The sequence below is a fragment of the Patagioenas fasciata genome, chromosome 20 (assembly GCF_037038585.1).
Source record: "Patagioenas fasciata isolate bPatFas1 chromosome 20, bPatFas1.hap1, whole genome shotgun sequence".
NCBI lineage: Eukaryota > Metazoa > Chordata > Aves > Columbiformes > Columbidae > Patagioenas > Patagioenas fasciata.
This window is the reverse complement of record NC_092539.1, coordinates 3,312,817-3,335,539: the sequence shown is the minus strand read 5'-3', so window position 1 is coordinate 3,335,539 and position 22,723 is coordinate 3,312,817. Positions and strand designations below refer to the sequence as shown.

Here is a 22,723-nt window from a genome sequence, read left to right as displayed (position 1 = left end):
CCTTTCCAGCTCCAGCAACTACTTGGAATATGTAAGACACTACAGAGCAAAACCAATCAGGTTAAGTATTAAGATGCCACTTTGTGAATGACCAGAATGCAGCTTTCCCTCTTCCTACCTAGCATCAAAAATAAATGAGAAAAAAATGAACAAACAAAACGCTCAGGGAGGACACTATAAATATTAGAAGCCTGGAGAGACCTCCATGGGAAGAGAGGGGGTTGAGCAGATTGGTTCTGCATGTTTAGAGCAGAAAAAATAACACAAAACAAGGTAGAGAGAAAAGTAATAACAAGAAATATGAAGTGTGCTCCTCCTCTCAATGCGGAAATGTAACATACTTAAAATCAAGGACAGGACGCACTGTTGGGGGTGTTCTCAAAAGAAAACCAGCTGTTAACATGTGGAACTCCTTGCTACAAGATTCAATGAGGTCAAGGATGCTAGAAGGATTTAAAAACAATTAAATATTTGCATGAGTAATAACTAAATCCTTCGGCGTTACATTAGGGCAGAACACCATGAGTTTTGCTCTCTCTTTCATGCAAACAGCTCATCACCCCCACTGCCCGGGCTGGTGCGGATCTCTGCCCAGGCTGGACTGGCTGTGACCGCTGCGATCCCATCCAAGTAGCTGGCTTTGGCCATTGTCCTACACACGGTCCTGGACAAGAAATACTGATTACCTACTTTGGAAATTCACTATCATTTCATAGCTGAAATCCTGGCCTCCCCAACGGGAACCCCCCGTCGACAGCACAGCCTCAAATGTCAGTGCCTCAATTCTCTCAGTTACCTGTTTTGCTTTGCCTTCACGCTACCTTTTGTATTCAAAGATTTACTAAGTTGATTTTAATTATTGCTATTATTCAGCTGTACTAGGAAGCTTTTTTATATTCCTATTGTATTTTCAACAATGCCTATACAGCATAATTTTATTATTCCCTAATTCAGCTATTTTGCACACACTTTCCTGTTCTAGAAAACCTTCTGAATTTTGGGTTATTAGACAAAATGAAAAGATGGGCATTTTAAAGCAGTTTCAGTCCATACTGATGTGGCATTTATTCAGCACTGGCAACACAGAAATAGAATAACCAGCCATTCCCAGAGGATGTAAAATCAGAGCAGGGACTGACTCTTTGTTTTATAACTTCTCCACCTCAACTTTCAGCCAAATTGTGCTAATGACCTCTGCATCGCTCTTCTTGGCAGAACAGTCACCAAAATGAAAAGGAGCAACCCTCATCCCTGCAAGGGAATTCTCCTCTTTATTTTACTGAAGAGGAGACCAGGATTTAGAGACATCACAAGAGTCATAAAAGCAAGATGGAATCACCATAGTGCACGCTAGTCCAGCCACCGGATCAACTGTTAATTAATTTGAATTTGAGGCAGCACAAAAGCTGTAAACAAATGGGAAAACAAATGATGAATGGAAAGTGAATGATTCCTTCATTGAATCCTACATGACCACAGAATGAAGTGTGGTTACCTAATTGGGGACAGTTGCTGTGGAACCGTCATGGTGAATAAAAACCCATCAACACAACTGGCACTCAGTTGTCACCCTGTGTAGCACCAGGGGAAATAATGGGTTCAAGCCACCACATAAACTGCTGTTCTGTCTTCCTATTTTACATTTCAGTGCCTCAGTCTTTCTCCTCCCTGGCCAGGCTGTTCAAAGTCCTGCCCAGACCTCTGTCCCCTGGGCAGGTACCGCAGCCACCCCTGTGCTCCCAGGGGACCCCACAGAGCCCCGGGCACACAGGCTGGCACAGCGCTTCAGTGGGATCCACCTGAAAATGCTCCTCCAAATTCTGACACCCGGGTTATGCACATGAAACTAAAGCCATAAATCCTGAAAAAGTGCCACGTCTATGCAGAATAGCAACGGGATGCTCCAGCCCCTGGCGTGGATGCAGCTCACGCACATGCAACACTGCAAAGAGCTATCGTGACCACGAAATCACTTGTGCAAGCACGTTTTAGCTCCTTAGGCGTCTAGCATCAGCCTAGATTTCCAAACGAGGAATGATGACGGGGATTTCAGGAGCATCAAGGGCTGCCACTGGTCTCTGGGCTGGCATCAGGTCAGTCACTATATAACATTGGGCCTCTGTTTTCCCATCTGTGAAGGGCAAGGATGAAGCTGATGTGCCTAGAAAGGCACCTGAAAGTCTATTTGAAAAACAACGGCTTCTTTTTCTGCCCATCATTGTTTTAAAACGCATTTTCCTTCAGATGTTTCAGCTTCTCAGAAAAGCAAGCAAGGAAGCAAATCAGCCCCGGAAGTTTTTTTGATGGTATGTGAATGAATTGCCCTATGGTCATGTCAATCTATGTATCAGCTACTCTGAAATGCAGAAGGTTTATTGGTAATCTTTACTGTCTGATAGAAAGGAAAAGAAAAGCATGCTATTTTTTCTTAAATTAGTGCATTTGGGTCCTTTTTAAAGTTGCTCACGGCTTGCAATAAAGTGCAATGCTCAGTTATAATGGTTATAAAGCAATGTTAATATGTGCTGGGGTGAGTTTCATGAAAGTGATCTCTGTAGCTCATAAAAATGACACTCCAGTGTATTTTACCATCACAGCAAGGGAGGCTTATAAAACAGCTGTGGTGGGAAGTAAATAAAATATAAATGACTTATATAAGGGAACAGTTTCCCCACTGTGGAGACTTTGGGCACTGTATCACTTTTTATATTATGCTGTATTAAGACAATTGCTTTGAACTCAGCAATAAAGAAAGTTAGCCCAGCTCCTTTGTTTTTGCTTAACCAAACTCAGATTTTTTGCAATAGCTTCAGTGTGAGTGCTCAGAAACAAGCCCAACAAAAGCAACATCTCAATGGCCATCTCGATGGCCAGCAACACCAAAGACCAGTTAGTTCTGTGGCCACTGTCCTGTGTCATCACCAGACTCCACTTGCCACAAGACATATTGAACCAAGATCAGGAGATGTCTGGCCTTACCTGCTTTGAAGATCCACTCCAAGTACCCATTGAGCTCCCGTTCAATTTGCTGCTGCCTACGGAGCTTCAGGAAAGCTCGACGATTTTCTACCCTTTCTCGTTCTTTGGCAAATTCACTATGGAGAGAGAAGAATGAAAGGGAACATGTCACAAGCGGTCAGGGAAAACACGCAGCCCCTTTTCATCTTTCGGCTTATGTTCACAAAGCCTGTGAAGTCAATGACAGCTGTAGTGAGAGGAGACGACAGCAAATTATGATGTTGTCCAACCAACTACTACTTTGATTGTAGCTCAGTTGCTTCCCTGCCTCTTCCATCCTGAACAAGGACTGCAAAGCGCCACATGCACACACTACTTTTGTTCTGTGTCCATCACAATAAGATCCTGAAGCACAACCACGTATACCTTCCAGTCACGCAATACAATTTATTATCGCCAACACTAAAAACTGTCCTCCATCCTCCACACCACTCACCCCACAGCAGAATTTCCTCTAGAAGCACAATATTATGTCACAGACACACCAGCAGTGTCTCTGTCTTGTAAAAGATATCTACTCTTCCCCGTTAACCTTTCTCTGAATTTTCCCAGACTTAAATCAGCTTTGACAAACACAAGTCAAACGAGAGTTACAAGTGAGGATGGGTGCTCTGGGGTGAAGGTGAAATAGCCCAGATGCTCTGGGTTGAGGGTAACAATGATCCCACCATTTGCTGAAATCTCATGGAAAGCAAGTACCTTGACATCAAATCATCAGAAGAGGACTGTCGGGGGGGGTCAGAGGGGAGTCAGAAAGCAAAGTTCACACAACCATTGCAAAAACTTAGTCCCAGTACATCGCACTGCATCATTTGAAACAATGCTGGGACAAAGGTGCAGCCACCACCCAAAAGAGACCCACTCTGGGGCCTTCCCCGGGCTAATTCACATCACTGGGAAGCTTCTGATGACCCACCTGGAGATGTACATGCCCATGTACCATTTATGGAGCTCTGAACCATCCTCTGCAACCTCTCTCATTGAGGACACACTACAGTGACCCACAATTGCTTCATCTACACAGTTAAATGTGGGATCAGGCTTTTCTCCTTCATGTACACCAGTGGTTCGCTCATTTGGCATCTTAACCTTCAGTTAACTGTTGCAAATCTTTAGCTAATCGTTATTCTTTAGTAAAAATCCCACCTGATCACCCATTCATTACCCACACATGCTCCTCAGAAGCCAGCAAGCAGGAGGAGATGGGAGGAAGGTAGAAGAATAGGGAAAAAGGAGCTGCAGGTGCCAGACCAGCTTTATATCCACAGTCTACACTTTACGCTTCAAAGGTGACACTTGTTCTTCATTTGACAGGACTGTCTGACTGTCTGAGAAGGGACTGCAGGGAGAACTCTGCTCAGTACCATGACACACGTTGGTGCCACCCTCTGATGTGAGAGCTGTCATCGGCTGAGCCGTTATCTTGATTTTGGCAGCGCATCCCAGTTTCCTGACTCCCCTCTTCTGTCCCCCACCTGACAGCACAGCCCGTGACCCCATCCTTGAAACGGAGGAAGCCGAAACATCGCTCTGAACCAACAGCTCCTCCTTGGCATTCAGCACAGGTTTGCCGGTGAGTTGGGATCCTGCATGTGTTAGCTGGATCGCCGATTTCCCCCTCTTCCTTTCTAATGTTCTCATCTCTGGTTCAGTGCCTGCTGGTCAAGGCCAGCGACCTCCTCTCAGTTTTGATTTCTCTCTGGAAGGGGAGGAATGAGATCAGACAGCACGAAGTGACAACATGCACTTATAAACTGCCAGACGAGGAGGGGCCACATTTCCTGTGTTACAGGCTTGTGTCACTGCAAATTTTCCGGCTGTGCCGGATGGGAGCAGGAGGTAAAACCTAGAGGGGAGGGTCACGAAGGACCACAGCAGGCAGGGGGGACAGCAGATCAAAGAATCATAGAACAGTTTGGGTTGAAGGGACCTTCCCAGCTCCCCCAGTGCCCCCCCTGCCATGACAGGGACATCTTCACCAGCTCAGGTTGCTCAGAGCCCCGTCCAGCCTGGCCTGGGATGTCTCCAGGGATGGTTCATCCACCACCTCTCTGCCCAACCTGGGCCAGGCTCTCACCACCCTCAGGGACAACAATTTCTTCCTCATGTCCAGCCTGAATCTCCCTCCTTTAGCTTAAAACCATCACACCTTGTCCTATCACAACAGGCCCTGCTCAAAAGTCTGTCCCTATCCTTCTCATTGGCCCCTTCTAAGTTCAGAAAAGCCACACTAAGGTCTCCCCAGAGCTTCTCTTCTCCAGCTGAACACCCCAACTCTCTCAGTCTGTCCTCCCAGCAGAGCTGTTCCAGCCTCGGGTCATTCCTGTGGCTCCTCTGGCCCCTCTCCAGCAGATCCATGTGTGTCCTGTGCTGAGGACCCAGAGCTGCACCAGCACTGCAGGGGGGTCTCACCAGAGCAGGGTAGAGGGGCAGAATCCCCTCCTTCCTCCTGTTACCCACACTGCTAGGGATGCAGCCCAAGATACGTTTGGCTTTCTGGGCTCTAAGCCACCCCTCGCCCCTCTGGAGCAGGCAAGGGAGAGCTTTCCTTGCAAAGCGTTTCATCCTCTGCCAGCTCCTATCTGGCCTAAGGAAACCAAAAGCTACCTAGAACTTGTCCCTTTAATCTCAACTTTAAACATATAATAAAACGAGGAGACAAACTTTGCTAAGTTGCAAACCTTCAGTAGTTTCTCTACAGCCGTACGCACTTTTTGCAAGACACCAGTGAGGAACACTGCTGAGGTTTAAACCACCCGCACCCTCCTGTTCTCTGGAACCAGCAGATTTGGCATTGCCGTAGAAGTTGGGAAGGCTGAGAAGACAACGCTACCTTGGGTCTGAGCTCATCTCACTTCTTCTGAGAGCTACTGAGCTGCAGCAGAACAGTCCAGGTTGAAGACTGGAGTGTCCTGATGTCTGTCTGCCTGCCAGAGGAATGCATCACTTGCACCTAGATCTCCTACCTCTTATTTCCAACAGATAAGACGGGTTTGATGAAGCTGGAACTTGTGAAAAGACTGTGTTTTTCTTTATGAAATGCATTAATAAAAGCATGCATGTGCTTCTCTTCCACTATGGTCATCACCATTCACGAACTGAAACATTCCCCATCTGCAGCAACTGGAAAACTCCCAGAATTTTTGTCTGAGAGCTCTTCAACAAAATTTCAGAACATATTCAAAGAAAAGGGAAAAATTCTGTCAAAATGGCAGTTTTCCTGCCAGTTCTAAATGAAAACACAAAGTCCCATGGGAAGGTCTGGTAGCAGCAAATTTTCCTCTTTTATTCAGCATAATTGCTATTTATGCCACTGACTTGCAAAAATCTCCCAAATCACCAGATAGGAAACCTGAGTTGGAAATGTGCTGCCTCTCATCTCGCACCAGCTTCACCTCCAGGACTTTCTTCCCAGCTGGTCCTCCTCACTTTGGCCAGTTCTGGAATGAGGAATATTGAAAGATGTTCACCCATCCTCATCCTAGGCTCTCATCAACCACCATGTGCACCAAAAGCCCCCCAAAACATTCATATTTCAGCTCTTTCTGGGGCAGAATTAGAAGAAGGAAAGCTGAAAGGTCAAAATGCTTTCAATACTTAAAAGGGGCCAATAAGAAGGACGCGGACAGAGTTTTGAGCAGTGCCTGTTGCAACAGGACAAGGGGTGATGGTTTTAAATTAAAGAAGGGAGATTCAGGCTGGACATGAGGAAGAAATTGTTGCCCCTGAGGGTGGTGAGAGCCTGGCCCAGGTTGGCCAGAGAGGTGGTGGCTGAACCATCCCTGGAGACATCCCAGGCCAGGCTGGACGGGGCTCTGAGCGACCTGAGCTGGTGAAGATGTCCCTGCTCATGGCACGGGGGGCACTGGGGGAGCTGGGAAGGTCCATTCAACACAGACCATCCTGTAGTTCTATGACTCTACTCCTACACACAGCACAGCAACAGGAGATGTGGCTTTGGAGGAAGCCGAGCTCGGCCTGGGTAGGTGACTACAATGCATTTTAGTTACAACATGACAGTTGTGAATAACTGATCCTATAGAGACAGCAGGAACAAACAAATCAAAGGAAGGGCATTCATTATGGAAACCATATGCCATACCAGTCAAGCTCAATGCACCACATTTTTCTTCTCGAGTGGTCAGTGTTTAAAGTCAGTAGGAAAATGGATGATTGTTGCTTGTCACCTTGGTGAGTGGAAGAGTAAAATGAATCTCAGTGTAAATACACATTGGAATAGCCACTTCAGGGAAATTCAAGAGCCTCCCCAGCCGCAAAAGAGCCAAGGTCAACTCAGGAGTAACCACCAGGGTCAGTAAAACATTATAAACAAATGAAATTCTTTCAAGTACTTTATCCATGTTGGTCTTAAATTACAAACACTGTCACTGAAAAAGTAAAACAAGCCGCAATCTTCACCCTGAAAGTCTCTGATTAACTTTCCTATAGGACAGCAGGGAGCTGAGATGGAGCATCATGTAACGCACCTCCCGGTCCTGGGTTTCATGGCAGGGTCCCAGGGCTCGCGCCAGCCAGCCTGCTACAAGACTGATCACACCATTAAACCTCTGCAGCGCGTGTTTTCTGCTTAGGAAGCAGACAGAAACACTTCCCACTCACGGGGAAGAGGCAGAGAGAGATGATACGGCATCGCTGCCACTAACAGTGCTCATGACAGCAGCACAGGTAGGTAGCTCCTCATTCAGAACGGTATCACGGAGCTACACACGATCTCATGAAATCTCAGATATTAACATGGGAGAAAAGCCTTCGTCTGCTGAATCTAAAGCACTGTTCAAAGTGAGCAGAAAGCAGCGCAGATCCCAGAACGACTGCACCAAGGAATCCCAGAAAGCAGCGGTTTAGAACTTCTAGAATTTTAAGTCTAAAACTTTTAAAAAAAGAGCCCAGACTAAGAAACAACAACAAAACCCCAAAACAAACAGTTTTAGGATTGACTTCATCTCCAGTCCAAGTATGTCAAAGCAATGAGCAAAGTTCAGCCTGGATGGCATGTGAAATAAAGGGACCTGCAGTGCTGCGTCTGGCTCTGAGCCCTCAACAGAAGCTGTTGAAGTCCAGAGGAGGCCATGAAGATGCTCAAAGGGCTGGAACACCTCTGCTATGAACACAGGCGAGACAGAGAGTTGGGGTTGTTAAGCCTGGAAAAGAGAACGCTCCAGGGAGACCTTAGAACAGCCATCCAGTACCTAAAGGGACCTACTGGAAAGCTGAAGAGGGACTTTTACAAGGGCATGTTGTGATAGGACAAGGGTTGATGGCTTTAAACTGAAAGAAGGAGATTTGTATTAGATATAAGAAAGAAATTGTTGCCCCTGAGGGTGGTGAGAGCCTGTCCCAGGTTGGCCAGAGAGGTGGTGGATGAACCATCCCTGGAGACATCCCAGGCCAGGCTGGACGGGGCTCTGAGCAACCTGAGCTGGTGAAGATGTCCCTGCTCGTGGAAAGGGGGGCACTGGGGGAGCTGGGGAGGTCCCTTCAACCCAGACTGTTCTGTGATTCTACAAAGACGAAAAACACCAACTCCTCTGGGTGCCAGACCGTCCCAGCCTGCCCCCCCCCCCACCCCGCAGCTAAAAACATGTACTGCTCCCCAGCCCTGCCCCGGGGGATGGGGAGAATCGGGAACCAAAGGCAAAACTCTGGGTTGGGGTAAGAGCAGTTTAACAGAAGAGAAGGAAAAAGGAGAAGGAAAACAGAAAAGGCACAACCTCTCACCACGTGGCGCTCCCGACGCGTCTCTCGCCTCTTTCGCAGCACAAACCGGTTGGGACTGCAGCCCTCGCCGAACCCCCCCGGTTCGGGTATAACAGCCCCGAACCGCCCGGCCCGGCCCCGTTTGGGGTCGCCTGCCCCGGCCGTGCCACCCGCAGCGACCCGGGGACTTCACCCCCTGCCGGCCGGCCAGCGGCCAGCGCGCTGACATCGGATCCGAGCAGCAAACGTGCCGGAGGGACGGTACAGAATCACCAGTGTAGTGCTACCCAGGGACAAAGTGTTACAAATCCCTCTCGGTTTCAGTGCACCCCTTTCACAATCAACAAGGAAAGCACCTCAAAAGAACCCCGGTGTGGATTATCCACCGAAGGTTCAGTAATCCTCCTGCAAGAGCAAGGCTGAGGTAGGAATTTCTGTAAGAGACTGCAAAGAGATGACAGAGATAAGAACATGCACTTGTAACACCCCAGATGTATGAACGTGTTGAATGATAAGAGAGGTAATATAAATGTAATACTACCTCTATTTTTCAGTAAAACCACGTCTCTTGTGCTCTTGGCAGGCTGTGACCACATGCTTGGGGCTGTAGTTGCTCCAGATGTGCCTTGGGGTAACTTACCAACACAGGGAACACACACACATCCAAGCTTCCCAGCATCTTGAGAGCACCCACATGCAAGCAGAAACACTGAATTGCATTTTAAGGGTGGAAATCCATTTCTTACCATTTATTTTGTTTAATCAACTGTGTGAAGGAAATAGAGAAAGAGCCTTCGGTTAATTTTTCCTTTCCCTCTCAGGTCTCTGTTTCTAATGCTGGAGTTTGCCACCTTATCCTAATCCAATCAAATCTCAACAGTGTGGGTGAAGTTAGTTAAACTAACATAACAGATTCCTGCTGAGCCAGCCCCTCCTCGTGCTCCTGCCATCCTGCAGCTCCTGCAATACTTGCATGATGGATTTTGTTACCTCATACACACCATCCTGCAAAGCCCCGCATGGTTTGCTTCACCAGGGTCTGATTCGGTTAATACTCCTAACATCTCATTCACTAACCGCATCAGCATCCACCTGTTTATTGAAAGGCAGATTCTTGCTCCAGGGAAAGAATTTGTTCTGCAGGTTCATATCTCTGTCTTTTCTCTTCCTGGAGAACAGTAAATCCTTTATAAGGGGAAGCCTCTGGTGGATGCAACAAAAAATCCTAACACCTTGATGCCTGTAACCATTGATACAACTAAGGGCACAAAGCCTTGGCAGTGCTTAATATTTATTTTACCTCTGCAAACCTGTTCTTGGAGAGACAAAGGCAGTGAGCGAGTCCTGGTGGAAAGAAAGAGAGCGAGCCCATGGGGAGCAGAGCAAGATGGGCAGTGGGGAGGGAAAGGAGAGAAAAGCAGGTGATCAGTGCCCTGGGGACCTGCTGAGCATCGTCAACCCTCCTGTGGGTGCTGTGGTGGTTTGGGAGGTGAACAGGACACCAGGCAGCAAACGGTGTATCCAGAGCACAACAGCAAAGCTTAGAATCCGAGCAGGGACAGCAGAGACCACGTGCCCTCAATTCCTGAAGCATTTTGCTTCAGCGGGGTGCACTGTCACGAGGGAACCGTATCAACAGCAGCACCAGCAATGCTTTGAACTCTTTCAGAGATTAAAGGACTCACCTCAGCCCACAACAGAGCTCCAAGAGCCTGAAAGGGGCTGCCAGGGAGGCAGCGACACCAGAACAGCAATCCTGCCGGGAGGATGCCCCGCAGGACACCCACCTCAAAGGCACCAACCTTTGGTGTTTCTCACAAAAGCTCCTCTGGGAGAGGAGGAAAAGAAGCAACAGCAGGGGCTGAATTATTCACAGCAGCACACGGGAGGCAAGGGGAGAGGGAAAGGGATGGGGTAGAGGAGGAAGAGCATCATTGCCCTTCAGTGCACAGACCTGGGTGGGTGCTGCTGAGTTAGAAACACATGTGGAAGTTAGACTCAAATTTGGCTTAGGAAAGAAAGATTTCAAACCTAATAAATCCAGGAGTAAATAGACAAGCAGCGCAATTTCCAGCTGCCTGGACATGGTGTCAAGGTCTGTAGCTGGGAAGCTGTAAAACCAATAGCACGTGGGTCAGCAGTGTTCATAGCCAGGACCTTGCACCCAGAAGGGCTGCAAAGAAAATTGAGAGGGGATCAGCAAGGACCCTGGTTTCTCTACCGTAGCATCAGATATCTTCACTGCAGTAAGCCCCAGGAAGATTTCAGCATGAGCCAAGGTATGGTTATTCTTATTCACAGACAAAATCCTCATGTGCAGAGAAACGTGCGGGCAAAACTAAAAATAACTCTGCCCTTCAATTCACATGTAAATTATTGTAAAATCACTAAGTTTAAATACCTCTAAAAGTCAGGCCCAGGTCACCACTGAACACAGGCAAAGCTTATTCATTAGAAAGCCTGTCTGGAGCAAGAAGGAAAAGCATGGAAATGCATCGCATTTGGGTGAGCAGCAAACCTGAGGGAGGTGCAAGAAACCACATCCCAGGGTGCAGAGAGATCACACTGGAAAGCGCTAGAATGATGAATCCAAGCAACTGATTCACCAGCAAAACCATCACTAAGAATTTCTTTATGCTGATGACATTTGGTACCTCTAAGATATTATTTTCCTGCCCATAATGGTGGTTTGCTGAGAGCTTGGAATTTTGAATGTTGTTATCAAATGAAGAAATCCCAGAGGAGGACTGAGATTTCTTAGTGCTGAGGATGACCAAGCTCTGTGGGACCATCCTGTCCCATCAACTGCCCAAAAATCTCAAAAACACACGGTGTTTTATGTTTCTATCTCACCTAAAGCTACAGCTGGCCAAGATCACACTGGGTATGATCTGAGGGGGCACATCCATCCCTCCCAGACTGAGCCCAGATGTGCAGACCCAGCTGGCTGAGCTGCTTAACCCATCCTCATATCCACCGTTGAAGAGTAAGGGCTGGCTCGATCAATCCTGCACAGCTAGAGCTGCTTCTGTGTGCTCCTCATCGCTCTAAAGAGGGCAAAAAAATAACTCTTCTCAACCAGCTGATAAAGGATGAAAGTATCGCTGTGAGATTGATCTCGCAGCACCGAGCCAGGTTTCACAGTCACTTTTATCACTGCACATAACAGGAAGATGCTTCAAATGCAAGCCAGATATGGCTACATCTTGTATCTCTAGAAAGAGGAACAGCGCAGAGATGAAGCCTTCAATGCATCCGCCTTCCTTTTGTTTTTACATTCAGCTTGTGCCAGTTTCACTTTGATTCCACCTAATCCAATTTGAAATGCTGCAAATGCCACAGCTGGGCAAACCTGGCCCGAAGGAGGCAACAAGAAAGAGAAAAGAAGAATTAAAAATCACCATTTATCTCACGATATCAGCCTACTGCAATTCCTGGATGAACGTCTGGCTCCATTCACCAAGTCTCCACCCCCAAAGTCAAAGCAGCAGCCCCAGGAAATCCGAATTTAGGTCTCCTATGTATCACTCCTGTATGACAGGCTTCAATTTCCATGGCAGCTTAACAGAAGGGCAAATAAATGCAGTCCACCTCTCCTGTACTAACCAAGGGCACAAAGGGAGCAAAGGATCCATGTTCAATAGGACATTTATCCCGGAGAGACAAAGCTTACACGGAAAGTCGCGGCTCCCTGACTCCTTCTGCAAGAAACAGACGTGCTGCTCCCGCATTTCTTGTTTGCAATGATGGCTTTGTTGAAAAGGGTGGTGAGCAAGGAAAATCAGCAAAGAACATCTTTCTTTTGCCCTTTGGTTCCCCTCGTTTTTAAGCACAGGCTGAGGAAAGACTGAAAGCAATGAGAAAGCAGCAGAATCTCATATCTTTTCGTGATGCAGCTCTTCTGCTGCAAATAATTAACACCAGCCAAAGTCAGATCACAGCAGGTAGCAGTGAACTTGGAACAAATTTGCAGGGAAAATGAATGATTGTCTCTGTAATGAGGGAGAAGGAGGACAAAAGAACACTTTGCCATTATGACAAATTAATCAGCCTGATTCTCCTCCAGCCTCTGCACGTCTTGCAGGCTGAAGTTTTATGATCTCAACCTGGCAAAAATCCTCAGGATGGGAAAAACCTGTCATGAAACTCAGCAGAGCAAGTCACCGAGACGGCCGGTTCAGTGAGGTCTGGATGGGATTGTGTTTCACCCCAGGGAGCTGATCCAACTCTGCAAAAGCCCCTGGACCCAAAGTACAACCCTCAGAAATCCCCTGGGGAGACTGGAGCACACAACAGGGAGAGTGTTTAATAGGATTCTGCTCAAAACAGGGTGCAGCAGGGAGGAATTAAATATCTATTTGCCTGAGCCTTGTTCACCTGCAAGGTGCCAGCACGATCTGTAGCTGCATTCCTTGCCAGGCTCCTGCTGCCACAAAGATGCTGCATCCACTGAAAAGGTCTCCCTGCAGTTCTTACACCAGGTGGTCTCATATAATAAAAGGCATATAAGAGAATCTCAGGACAGAGCAGCTCTGGACCGTGTTATGGTACAATAACACTTAAGCAGGGAAGATGCAAACTGGTCATTGCGGTGCGTGGTTATTGCAACCAGATGAGTAAACCTCAGGAAAGATCATTACTCTTTACCGGCTGGTCTGGAAATACCTCAGGCTTCACCATAAATATTTGAGGAGTTGCCGAGCAGCATTTTTCACTCTCAGAATTCCGATGCATCATTCGCAGTGCACTGCCCTCTCTGGCCAGCGCTCCTGCTGCGTCTCCACCCTCACAGCTCCCCCACCGCCGCGTGAAACGGAGCCAAAAAGCACTTAGCCTTGAAATAAGTTAAATCATCTTCTCCACAGCATCCCCATGATAACGTTTATCCACTTTGCATTGTGTAATCCGAAGCATCAAAACACTCACAAATGTATTGTACGGAATCATCTCGCTCATTACCAGGCAAAATTAATACCCAGCTCAACAGCCAGGGTGTAGAAAACTCCCACCAGCTGAACGGCAGCGGGAGGAGAAAAGCAGCACTGGAAATCACTGCTAAGGGATGGAACACCAGGAAACTAAGGTGTACATGGAGATGGGTTCCCATCTCTTGGTGGCAAGAGCTGCCAGAGCAGGGGGGACTGCAGCAAGAAAACAGTGCAAAGGTAGAAAAGATAGAGCGCATTAGTCTGGATTTCTCAGTTCAATAGGGGGTATTTTTTCCTGCCTCACTGTAAACTGCAGAACCCTGTGCAGAGTTCAATCAATAATTCATCAGGATCATGACAGGGCATTTTCTGGTCAGAACTGAAGCCAAATCCCATGGGGTCCCAAGCAGCATACAGCCCTGTTTAGGGAAAACTGAAAAGCATCTGGGGTCAACCCTTCTTGGCATGACTTGGAGCCAGAACATTCCCACAGTGCCACCAGAGCCAGCCAAACTCTTCTCCTATGGAAAGCTTGTATTCCCTGTGATTGATGCCTTTATTGCTGCCTAAGTCACCAAAAGTTTACAAATAACCTAATAAGTAAGAATAACCACCCACCCCAGGCAACACAAAAAGATGTTTCAAGAGAAATATATTACGGATACAAATTCCTAAACATTTTCACTGCTGCTGTTGTTCCATTCTGCACTGGAAACCTTCCAAAATGCTACTCTACTTTCTGGGAAACAAGGTGCCTTGGCTTTCTGGAACAAGGTTAGCACAGCTAGAACAGCTTCTCATGATTAAAACAAAGGAATAGAGTCAAGGGCAGCTCTCTAGTACGAACGAAACCTGTTTGTCCTGTGGGTGGATGTCTGTGTCTGTGTCTGTGACTGGGGGCAGCAGGTTTGGACAATCACTCCAACATGAACATCTTGATCAAGCAAACGGACCTCTACAGTGAAGAAGCGAATGAACCTACCAAATGTCTTAATGCTACCATAGGGGAGAGAAATCTCTCTCTTGCTTCTGCTCTGTACAGTCCTGATCTTCTCTTGAATCAGTTATGGTGCTCCATAAAAGCTCCTCCAGAAGACAATCTATGTTTTTCTGCTCTATTGGTTTCTGCGGGGCTATTGAGCTTTATCAGCTCATGGAGGGGTCAAGCACCAGAGCAGGAAAACAGAAAGCGGGGGTAATACACAGCAAGGAGCAGAGAGGAAAATCCCCAGCAAGGGACACAAACCCACATTACCACCGCTCCACAGTGTAAGAAATGCTGTGCTGGAGAGCCCCGTAACTTCTGTGAACAACCAAAGGCAGCTCCTGGATTTTAGGAGCTGTTTCAATCGCATTTTGCTTGTACAACTCTGACCACTGCAGCACCCCAGGAAAACTCTAAATCCCGCCATCCTCACAGCTGGAGAACAACACAGTCTGTCTTTCAACCTGGCAAGAGGGAGCTACTACCAGTTTCCCCAGTCAGAGACCCACCTTTGGAAAGCCCAACGTCCCTATCGCACCATCAGAAATAAGATGTTTGCAATAATTCCACACCCGATGTCTTCGGATCATCCGGGAAATCTGGATACTTGGTGGCACAAGCAGAGCCTGGTCCCCAGTGCTTCCATCAGGGAGGGGAAAGGAGCGGAAGGCAGAGTGCACCGTTTGGAGAGGGTTTTTAAATATTAAGTGATTACAAGAGCGCTGGCAGTGCTTTGATTGCCATGCACGAGGAGGATGCCCTGTACAGCAGGCAGAGTCTCATTTAATCTGAATTATGCAGTCAATATGCTTTTCATTACATCTTTAGACAGGTACTCAGAGATTTTTGTCATATCAACAGTGGCCCAAGATTAGGAGTTATTTTTATACCAAGTTTTTACCAACACTTACAGATTTCCACATCTCCCTGTCACTTGCTTGTCTGCTTTTATTATAATTCCAGAAGAATCAGCAGAGGGGAAAGGTGGTTTGCTCTTTATTTTGAAGCAGGTATCATCTCTTCTGTAGCAGATGAGGCTCAGGATCCTAACCGGGTCAGACTGCCTGTGCTGCTCAGCAGATAAACCAGGAGCTAAACCCACTCACTTGAAGTATCCACCCAGTCTTGACATGTGTTCACAAATAACTACAGGAAGGTAGAAAATTCCTTCACTAGTTATGGCAAAACTCTGTATAATCTAATGTCATAGGAAGCTCAATAACTTGTGGTCATTTTAGGTTATTTATATTACTATGATCTGTGATAGCATCTACATATCTACTTCAGAAATTTGCAGCTTCCTTACTGCCCACTGAGGAACACAAATATGTGAGAAGAAATAACTCAACATTAACAGCAATGAAAAATGCTCAGGTAAAAGCTTTTTCTGTGGCTTTCTGAGATACAGTGGCATGAAACTTAACCCCCTAATGCTGCTGATCTATGTGGCAAAGTATCAGAAAATAAAATACAACCTGACCAACAGGGTTTTTGTGAAAGAGGGCAGTAATGGAGATCGCTCCTAAGCCCAGGAAACCAGTGACCTGACCTCAGCTTTGCAATTACTCCTGGGGGAGTTACATCCCCTCTTGCTACCCCACTGCTCCCTCTCGTGATGTGTGGAGAAGGAGAACATAGCATCACATCACCCCAGGATACAGCCAGGACAATATCAAAGGCTGTGAGCTGCACAGATCATGACAATAAGAAGCAGGTGAGTGATTGCTGAGTTAACCCTGTTCATGGGCTATCTGTAGAACCCCTAACCCTAAATCAACTTGGTTTTACTGAACCAGGAATTGGGATAATGCCAGGAGTGTCTACCCTATGGAAGTCACTGTGCATTTGCCAATGACCCCTTCTCTATGTACAGTCATGTGCATAATCATCTCCCGCAATTTATTATTATTATTACTACAATACTGTCTGGGGCTTTTGGCTAAAGCATATAATGGCAACAGCCTCTGCCTTCAGAGGGTCTTTCCATCTTTCTGGTGCCTTCTCATGACCAGTCCGTTCCGATATACCCAGTTTCCTTCATTGCTCAATAGCTGCAAACCCAGCAGCCCACCGGGCAGTGTGGTCAACACTTATGTTTATTTTCTTCAGCTTCTCCCCAGGAATTATTCCAGCCAAGGACGTCAAACCCTATGCAAAGTAGAAGTTAAAAGCTTCCCTCTGTGAAGAACGTTTTATCATCCTTGCCACTAACAAAGGGAAACCTGATGCACAGAGCTGCATTTTTTTAAAGATGATGCACATTACATTTATATAATATTCATATTTTGCCCCAAGCAACAAGAAGCTTTCAGGAGAGCCAGAGAGAGGTCTCCATCTTTCGGTCACCAAGCACATTTGAATCCAGCACTAAGGGCCGGGAGCCTGCAGGCTTCTGCACTTTGTTTTAAATCTCAAGTATCATTACAGCCAACGTGGGCTGACCCCACCGTGGAAGGAGGAAGATGAACTACCTAATGAACCACACTCAGCCCTGGCTCCGGGCCTCGCTTTAAATCATCTGTCAGACAAGCGTGGTCATGAAGTGCTCCATTCCAAAGCCTCAGATACAACAGGATGTCTGCTGAATGGCTTTGATCGGTCATTGATCATGACTCTTATTCCTGGACTGAAGGAAAAGCAAAGTGCACGACTTGTCCTTCTCCGTGACCTGGAGCGGCACATCTCCTCGTCCTCCAACAAAACTGCTGCATGTGCTTGGAGGACAAGGATCCTCCGCGAAACAAAAAAAATGAAGCATTAATCTGTTCTTTGGAAAACATTTCTCTTTTCTTGGTAATTAAAGAGTAAAGGTGCAGCGCTGAAGGACTTTTACCACTCAGCAACATTAACTCTTTTCTCTCTTCGTGTGCTGCCAAGAGCCAGAAATAAACCTAGATCTTGATAAACCTATACAATCTAGATCACCTGGATGGGTTAAGAAGAAATTGTGCCCAAGGCTAAGAGCTTGCAAATCATTAATATGAGTCAAGTTGTTAATTCCAGATCAAACTTCCACAGATGCTGATGATGTTCCAACTAAGGTTCAAAACTTGGCACCTTGATCTCTACAATGGCCCAAACCCAAAACTCACATGCAACAAACACCAAAATCTTGGCTGAACCCAGAGGTTTGAACATCAAGAGGCTAGTGTATCTCAAAATTCAGACACTGGCTTAAAGAGCTAGAGAGAAAGAAACCAACCAAACAAACAAAACCCACAACCAACAACAAAACCTGATGTCTTTAAATTGCCTTTTACTTGATCTTCACATTTCTCCATGCTGCACAGTTAAACCAAATGTGTTATGGACACTGATGTCCACCTCCAGCACTGAAGTATTTATACTGGCATCACTGGTTTCCTGGTGGGTTTTCAAGATGACACAGGAGTGTTGGCTGCACAGACCCAAGTCAGTATAATTCCAGGGACCTCCCTTAGCTCTTGGCTCTGAATTCAGAATCATCTCAGTTAATGATTTTTCACCAGCCTATCCTCCATCCTATGGCTCTATAGTCCTACAGAAACACCCCACTGCAAGGAAAAGACAGGATAGGAGGTGTGTGAAGTGGTACAACATTCAGCATGATGTGTCACCCCAGCTTCTCTTTTCCAGCTACATCCTCTCTCAGTTCTATAACCAACACATCTTCTGTTTTTGTATCCAGCTGGAGACAAAAAAAATCATGAGTGTCTTACCCTGATAAGACACCCAGCACCAAGTTGAGCATGAAGAAAGAGCCAATGATGATGAGAGGGATGAAGTAAAGCCAGTTCCAGGTGTTTCCTGCAGCATCATTTGTCTGAAAAACAAAAGAAAGGGGGAGATTTAAAAAACAAATATTAATCAGCCTCAGAAACAAAACACCATCTAGAAAAGCAGGGCAGAGAGCAGGAGACATTGCCCTCAGATTTCCACAGGTCTGTCCACCGCTGATGTACTGGTTTGTCCTGTTATGTTCACCAGAATCTCAGAACAGTTTTGGTCAGAAGGGACCTTCAAAGGTCATATAGTCCAACCCCCTGCAATAAGCAGAGACATCTTGAACCAGATCAGGTTGAAATGTCAACAAAAGAGCTGATGAACCAAGTCGATTTTCCCACCATCCACACACTTGTCATCGGCTCCAGTGAGAAGATTCACCTAATTCCACAGGCCCTGGCTGACCCTGCAGTGGGGCCAAAACACATTTTTAAGCGACCTGCCCTGTGCAGGTTTCCTACACCAACCTCCTCCCTCCCCACCTCAGCTCTGCCTTCCCATGCGCTGAGCATCAGCGTCTTATTTCCATCCAAATCAAGACACCCCACAACAGGAGGGAACCACAGCCTTCCATTAATCTGGGCTGCAATTAAGGCAGAGCGTGGCACCGTGCCCAGAATCTTTCGCGTGCACACAGAGTGGGAGAAGACAAGAAGTCTGCAAGAAGACGAGGCATCTTCAGAGTGATTTGGCTTCCAGATCTGCTAACTCAGCACTTGGGGCTTCTGTCATCAAAACCCATCTGAGGCTCCCCCTGTAAGCAGCAGGCTGGATTAAGGGGAGGGAAGGGTGGTTTAGTTTATGATGAAGTTTCTGCATTCATCAGCCACAAGGGAGCTCTTTAAGGAACTGCTGAAAAGTAAAATGCCACATGGCCATTTACTGCAGCCAAATGCTGAGAAAAACGCGAATTCTTCTCGTGAGTGCAGAATGCAGCGATCTGAGAAGCTGAGATTGGATGTAAGGGAGGGCAAAATGGAAGCAGAAAGACTCAAAGACATTCTCCTCCTACAACAGAGGGTAAAGAATAACACCAACACAGAGCTCCTTACCTGCCCAACCACAGAGGCTGGCAGAGATCACAGAGAAAGGCTCTCAAACACCAGCTTGCACAAAATGCATTAATTCTAGCTGATAGCAGTGCCTTTTACTTATTATCTGTGGTGGTTTTCGGTCACTATTCCCCATCAGATTCACAAGTGCAATTTTGCATGCAGAAGGGTTTACAGAAAGAAGAAGGGCTTTAAATGCATCCATGAGCATTTCAGCTGTGCAGGTGCTTGATGCCACCTCAAAATGTCTCTGCGTAAGTCGAAGTCACCCGACCAACAAGCAAAACCAACGTGTCGTGTGGGTGACCGATGTCACAGCATTCCTTACAGGTAATCTCACTTATTACAAGTAAATACCTTCCGAGACATATTGAATATGGTGCATGTCTGCACAAATTCTTCCTCAAGGAACGTACTCCGGATCAAACACATGACAAGCATCTCTCCAAATAGCAAACATCTTCAGAAATATCTGTGTCAGTTGATCAGTGACTCACCCGAGAGGAACAGGGACTAACTAACCTCATCACCAACCACCCCGCTAAAGGCAAAACCAGCACGTGACAGACAAATTCATTTGAAGAGAAAACAGGCCGGTAAAATGAGAGCAGAAAGATAAGGGAAACTGTGCAGCCCAGTCTCTCATCACAATTTTTTAGTGCCTTTTGCAACACGTGTCACCACATCCCAGCAGCACCACATCTTTGTTCACTATTTCATCTTTCCATTCCCCTCTGCTTTCAGCCATTTCCTTTGCCTGTTCTGCTGCACCGCATCTCTACAGATGCGTTCAGAGAAGGACACCCTTCCTTAGCTTCTTCCCCAGCACACGGGGAAAATGTTGGGTACAACCCCAGCCTGCTCTCCTGGGATTACAGAGAAAAACCTGTGCTTTTGTATTTAGAGGCTGGTTTTAATTCTCATTTTGTTGACCAAGGTGGCAGAACCTCGTGTCTCTGGTTGGAGCAAGTGCATCCCATTCAGCCAGGCAAGGGGGCTGGAGAGCCAACCGGCAAGGAAGAGCTGGAGGAAGGGAACAGATGGGAGAAGGAAAAACCACATAAACATGCAAAGGGAGTGCAGTAGGTTCATTGCTGCCAAATGATCGTTTATCATTTATTTATTCATTTGAAGCCCAAACTTGGCGACAGATCCACAATTCCATGCCACGATCAAAGCCCTGAAAAATGAAATGTGCTGAAATACGAGTAATTAACCATCTTCCTCTGAGCATTTGCTAGACTACCTTATGTAGGGTAGGGACTCACTCTGTTTGCCCCACTTCGCACACAGGGATCCAGGACAAACTAAAGGGCAAAACACCAGGCAAGAGGATGGACAGCAAACCTCTTATGAGAAAGCAGAGCATTCACAGGCATGCAGCATCTTTCCCAAACACACTTGAAACCAATCCGTTTGTGCCACCAGCTCTACCATGGTGAGGTACTTTAATGAACTAAACCTGTTTGCTGCCAGGAAAACCAAACTCCTGCCCCCCAGGGAAAACCCCCCAAGTCCCACAGGCACCTTGGCCATGCTGAGCGAGGAGGCAGCTCTGCCCATGGAGACACCGGGCTCTGGGCTGTGGTCCAGCTCCAGGCTCGCTCATTAAGCAGGATGAGCCAAGAGATCAAATCAATTTTTATGTTCCAGCTACAACATTTCACTGGTGCAACGCCTGGCTGACTGTCAGGGCTACTTGATCCTAACCACAGGTCTAACCCGACAGGGAAGAAGGAGAAAATGAATACTTGTCATGATGTGCCAGAATCACATCCAAATACATAAGGGCTTACGGAAAGGCTTCTTTGCTGCTCAGGAGCCAAGGAACTCACTGGTCAGCAACAGTCACAGTGCTCCTTGCAACCAGCACCTATCAGTGCCAACACCGAGCTGAACCCCTGCTCTAGGAGTGCCCCAGGCACTGAAACAGCTCATGTCCATTAAACCAGACAGCACAAGGCTCCCAACAGGAGAGCTGCTTCACAGTGGGAAACTGAGCCACACAAGAAGTCTGAGGGACACTTTCAGGTTCATGGTGATACCCAGAGCACTGTACCTCAGGCACCTACAGCCCATAATACCCAAAATCATGGCATAGTTTGTGTTGAAGGGATCTTCACAGCTACCCCAGTGCCCCCCCTGCCATGAGCAGGGACATCTTCACCAGCTCAGGGTGCTCAGAGCCCCGTCCAGCCTGGCCTGGGATGTCTCCAGGGATGGTTCATCCACCACCTCTCTGGCCAACCTGGGCCAGGCTCTCACCACCCTCAGGGACAACGATTTCATCCTCATGTCCAGCCTGAATATCCCTCCTTTAGTTTAAAACCATCACCCCTTCTCCTATCACAAGAAGCCCTGCTTTAAGCAGACAGCACCACTGCCCACAACCTCCCACTCTCCTCCAGCTTATGCAACATGACCTAAATCTATATTTCATGTGTTGAGAGGGATGGGGGATTCCCACGCAGCTAAGCACGTGTGCCACAGACCAGCAGCCAGCAGACTGAGTCCTAAGGCCATGCCCCACGGGTGAATCGAGACCTGACAGATCTGCACCCTGGAGCTGACGGCTCCTCCTGGCTGGTGCCACCACCCCACACTGCGAGCAACCCCGTCCAGGCTGTGCCAAGGACTGAGTGAGTCAGGCAGTGACAGCACATGTTTAAACAACTTATTCAAATAATTATTATACACTGCTGAACCTGACTGAATCCTCTTGGGCAGCACAAAAGCAGCAGAACAAAGACCTTTGCCACAGGAAAATGGCAGGGGCTGGATACCCTGTTTGGAGACTGTTGTGCGGCAATGAACCTAAACAATAAAACCTTGCATTTCAGCTCCTGATTTCTGGGGTTTTGACCAAAACACCATCATTCTCTTTGACTTTGTCCCAAAATAACTGCTGTCTCCACTTGGAGTCCCTTTATTCCTGTACTGAGAGGAAAAGGAAATTGAGGGATGTCTAACACACAAGACTAAACCAGGTCATCTCAGGTCACCACAGACACACGTGTGAACACACTGATTTTATGGTAAGCCTATATTTAATATAAATTATACAGACTTCCTGATTACTTCAATTTGAACTCAAAAAGCTGCTGCACCGGGTAGGATGTCAGGGCCAGCTGCCGGGCACTGCCACACTGGGGCAACTAACCCTTCATGGCAAACCCCCTTCATCACCTGCACCTCTATGGAGACACTCACCATGATGAAAACTCTCTCCTGTACATGGCCAGAGTTAAGAAACACGCTCC

General features: G+C 47.0%; 1 protein-coding gene across 14 annotated transcripts in view; it reads right to left on the bottom strand.

Moving 5' to 3' along the window:
* The window catches only part of CACNA1B (calcium voltage-gated channel subunit alpha1 B), a 279,142-nt gene that overhangs the window by 137,123 nt on the left and 119,296 nt on the right, over positions 1–22,723 (bottom strand). For all 14 annotated transcript variants that reach the window (XM_071817478.1, XM_071817476.1, XM_071817466.1 and 11 more), the window contains 2 exons: positions 18,348–18,451; positions 2,980–3,095 (listed from right to left, as the gene is read on the bottom strand). In XM_071817478.1, the coding sequence (XP_071673579.1) occupies positions 2,980–3,095; positions 18,348–18,451 (220 nt within the window). The remainder of the gene's footprint in view (positions 1–2,979; positions 3,096–18,347; positions 18,452–22,723) is intronic.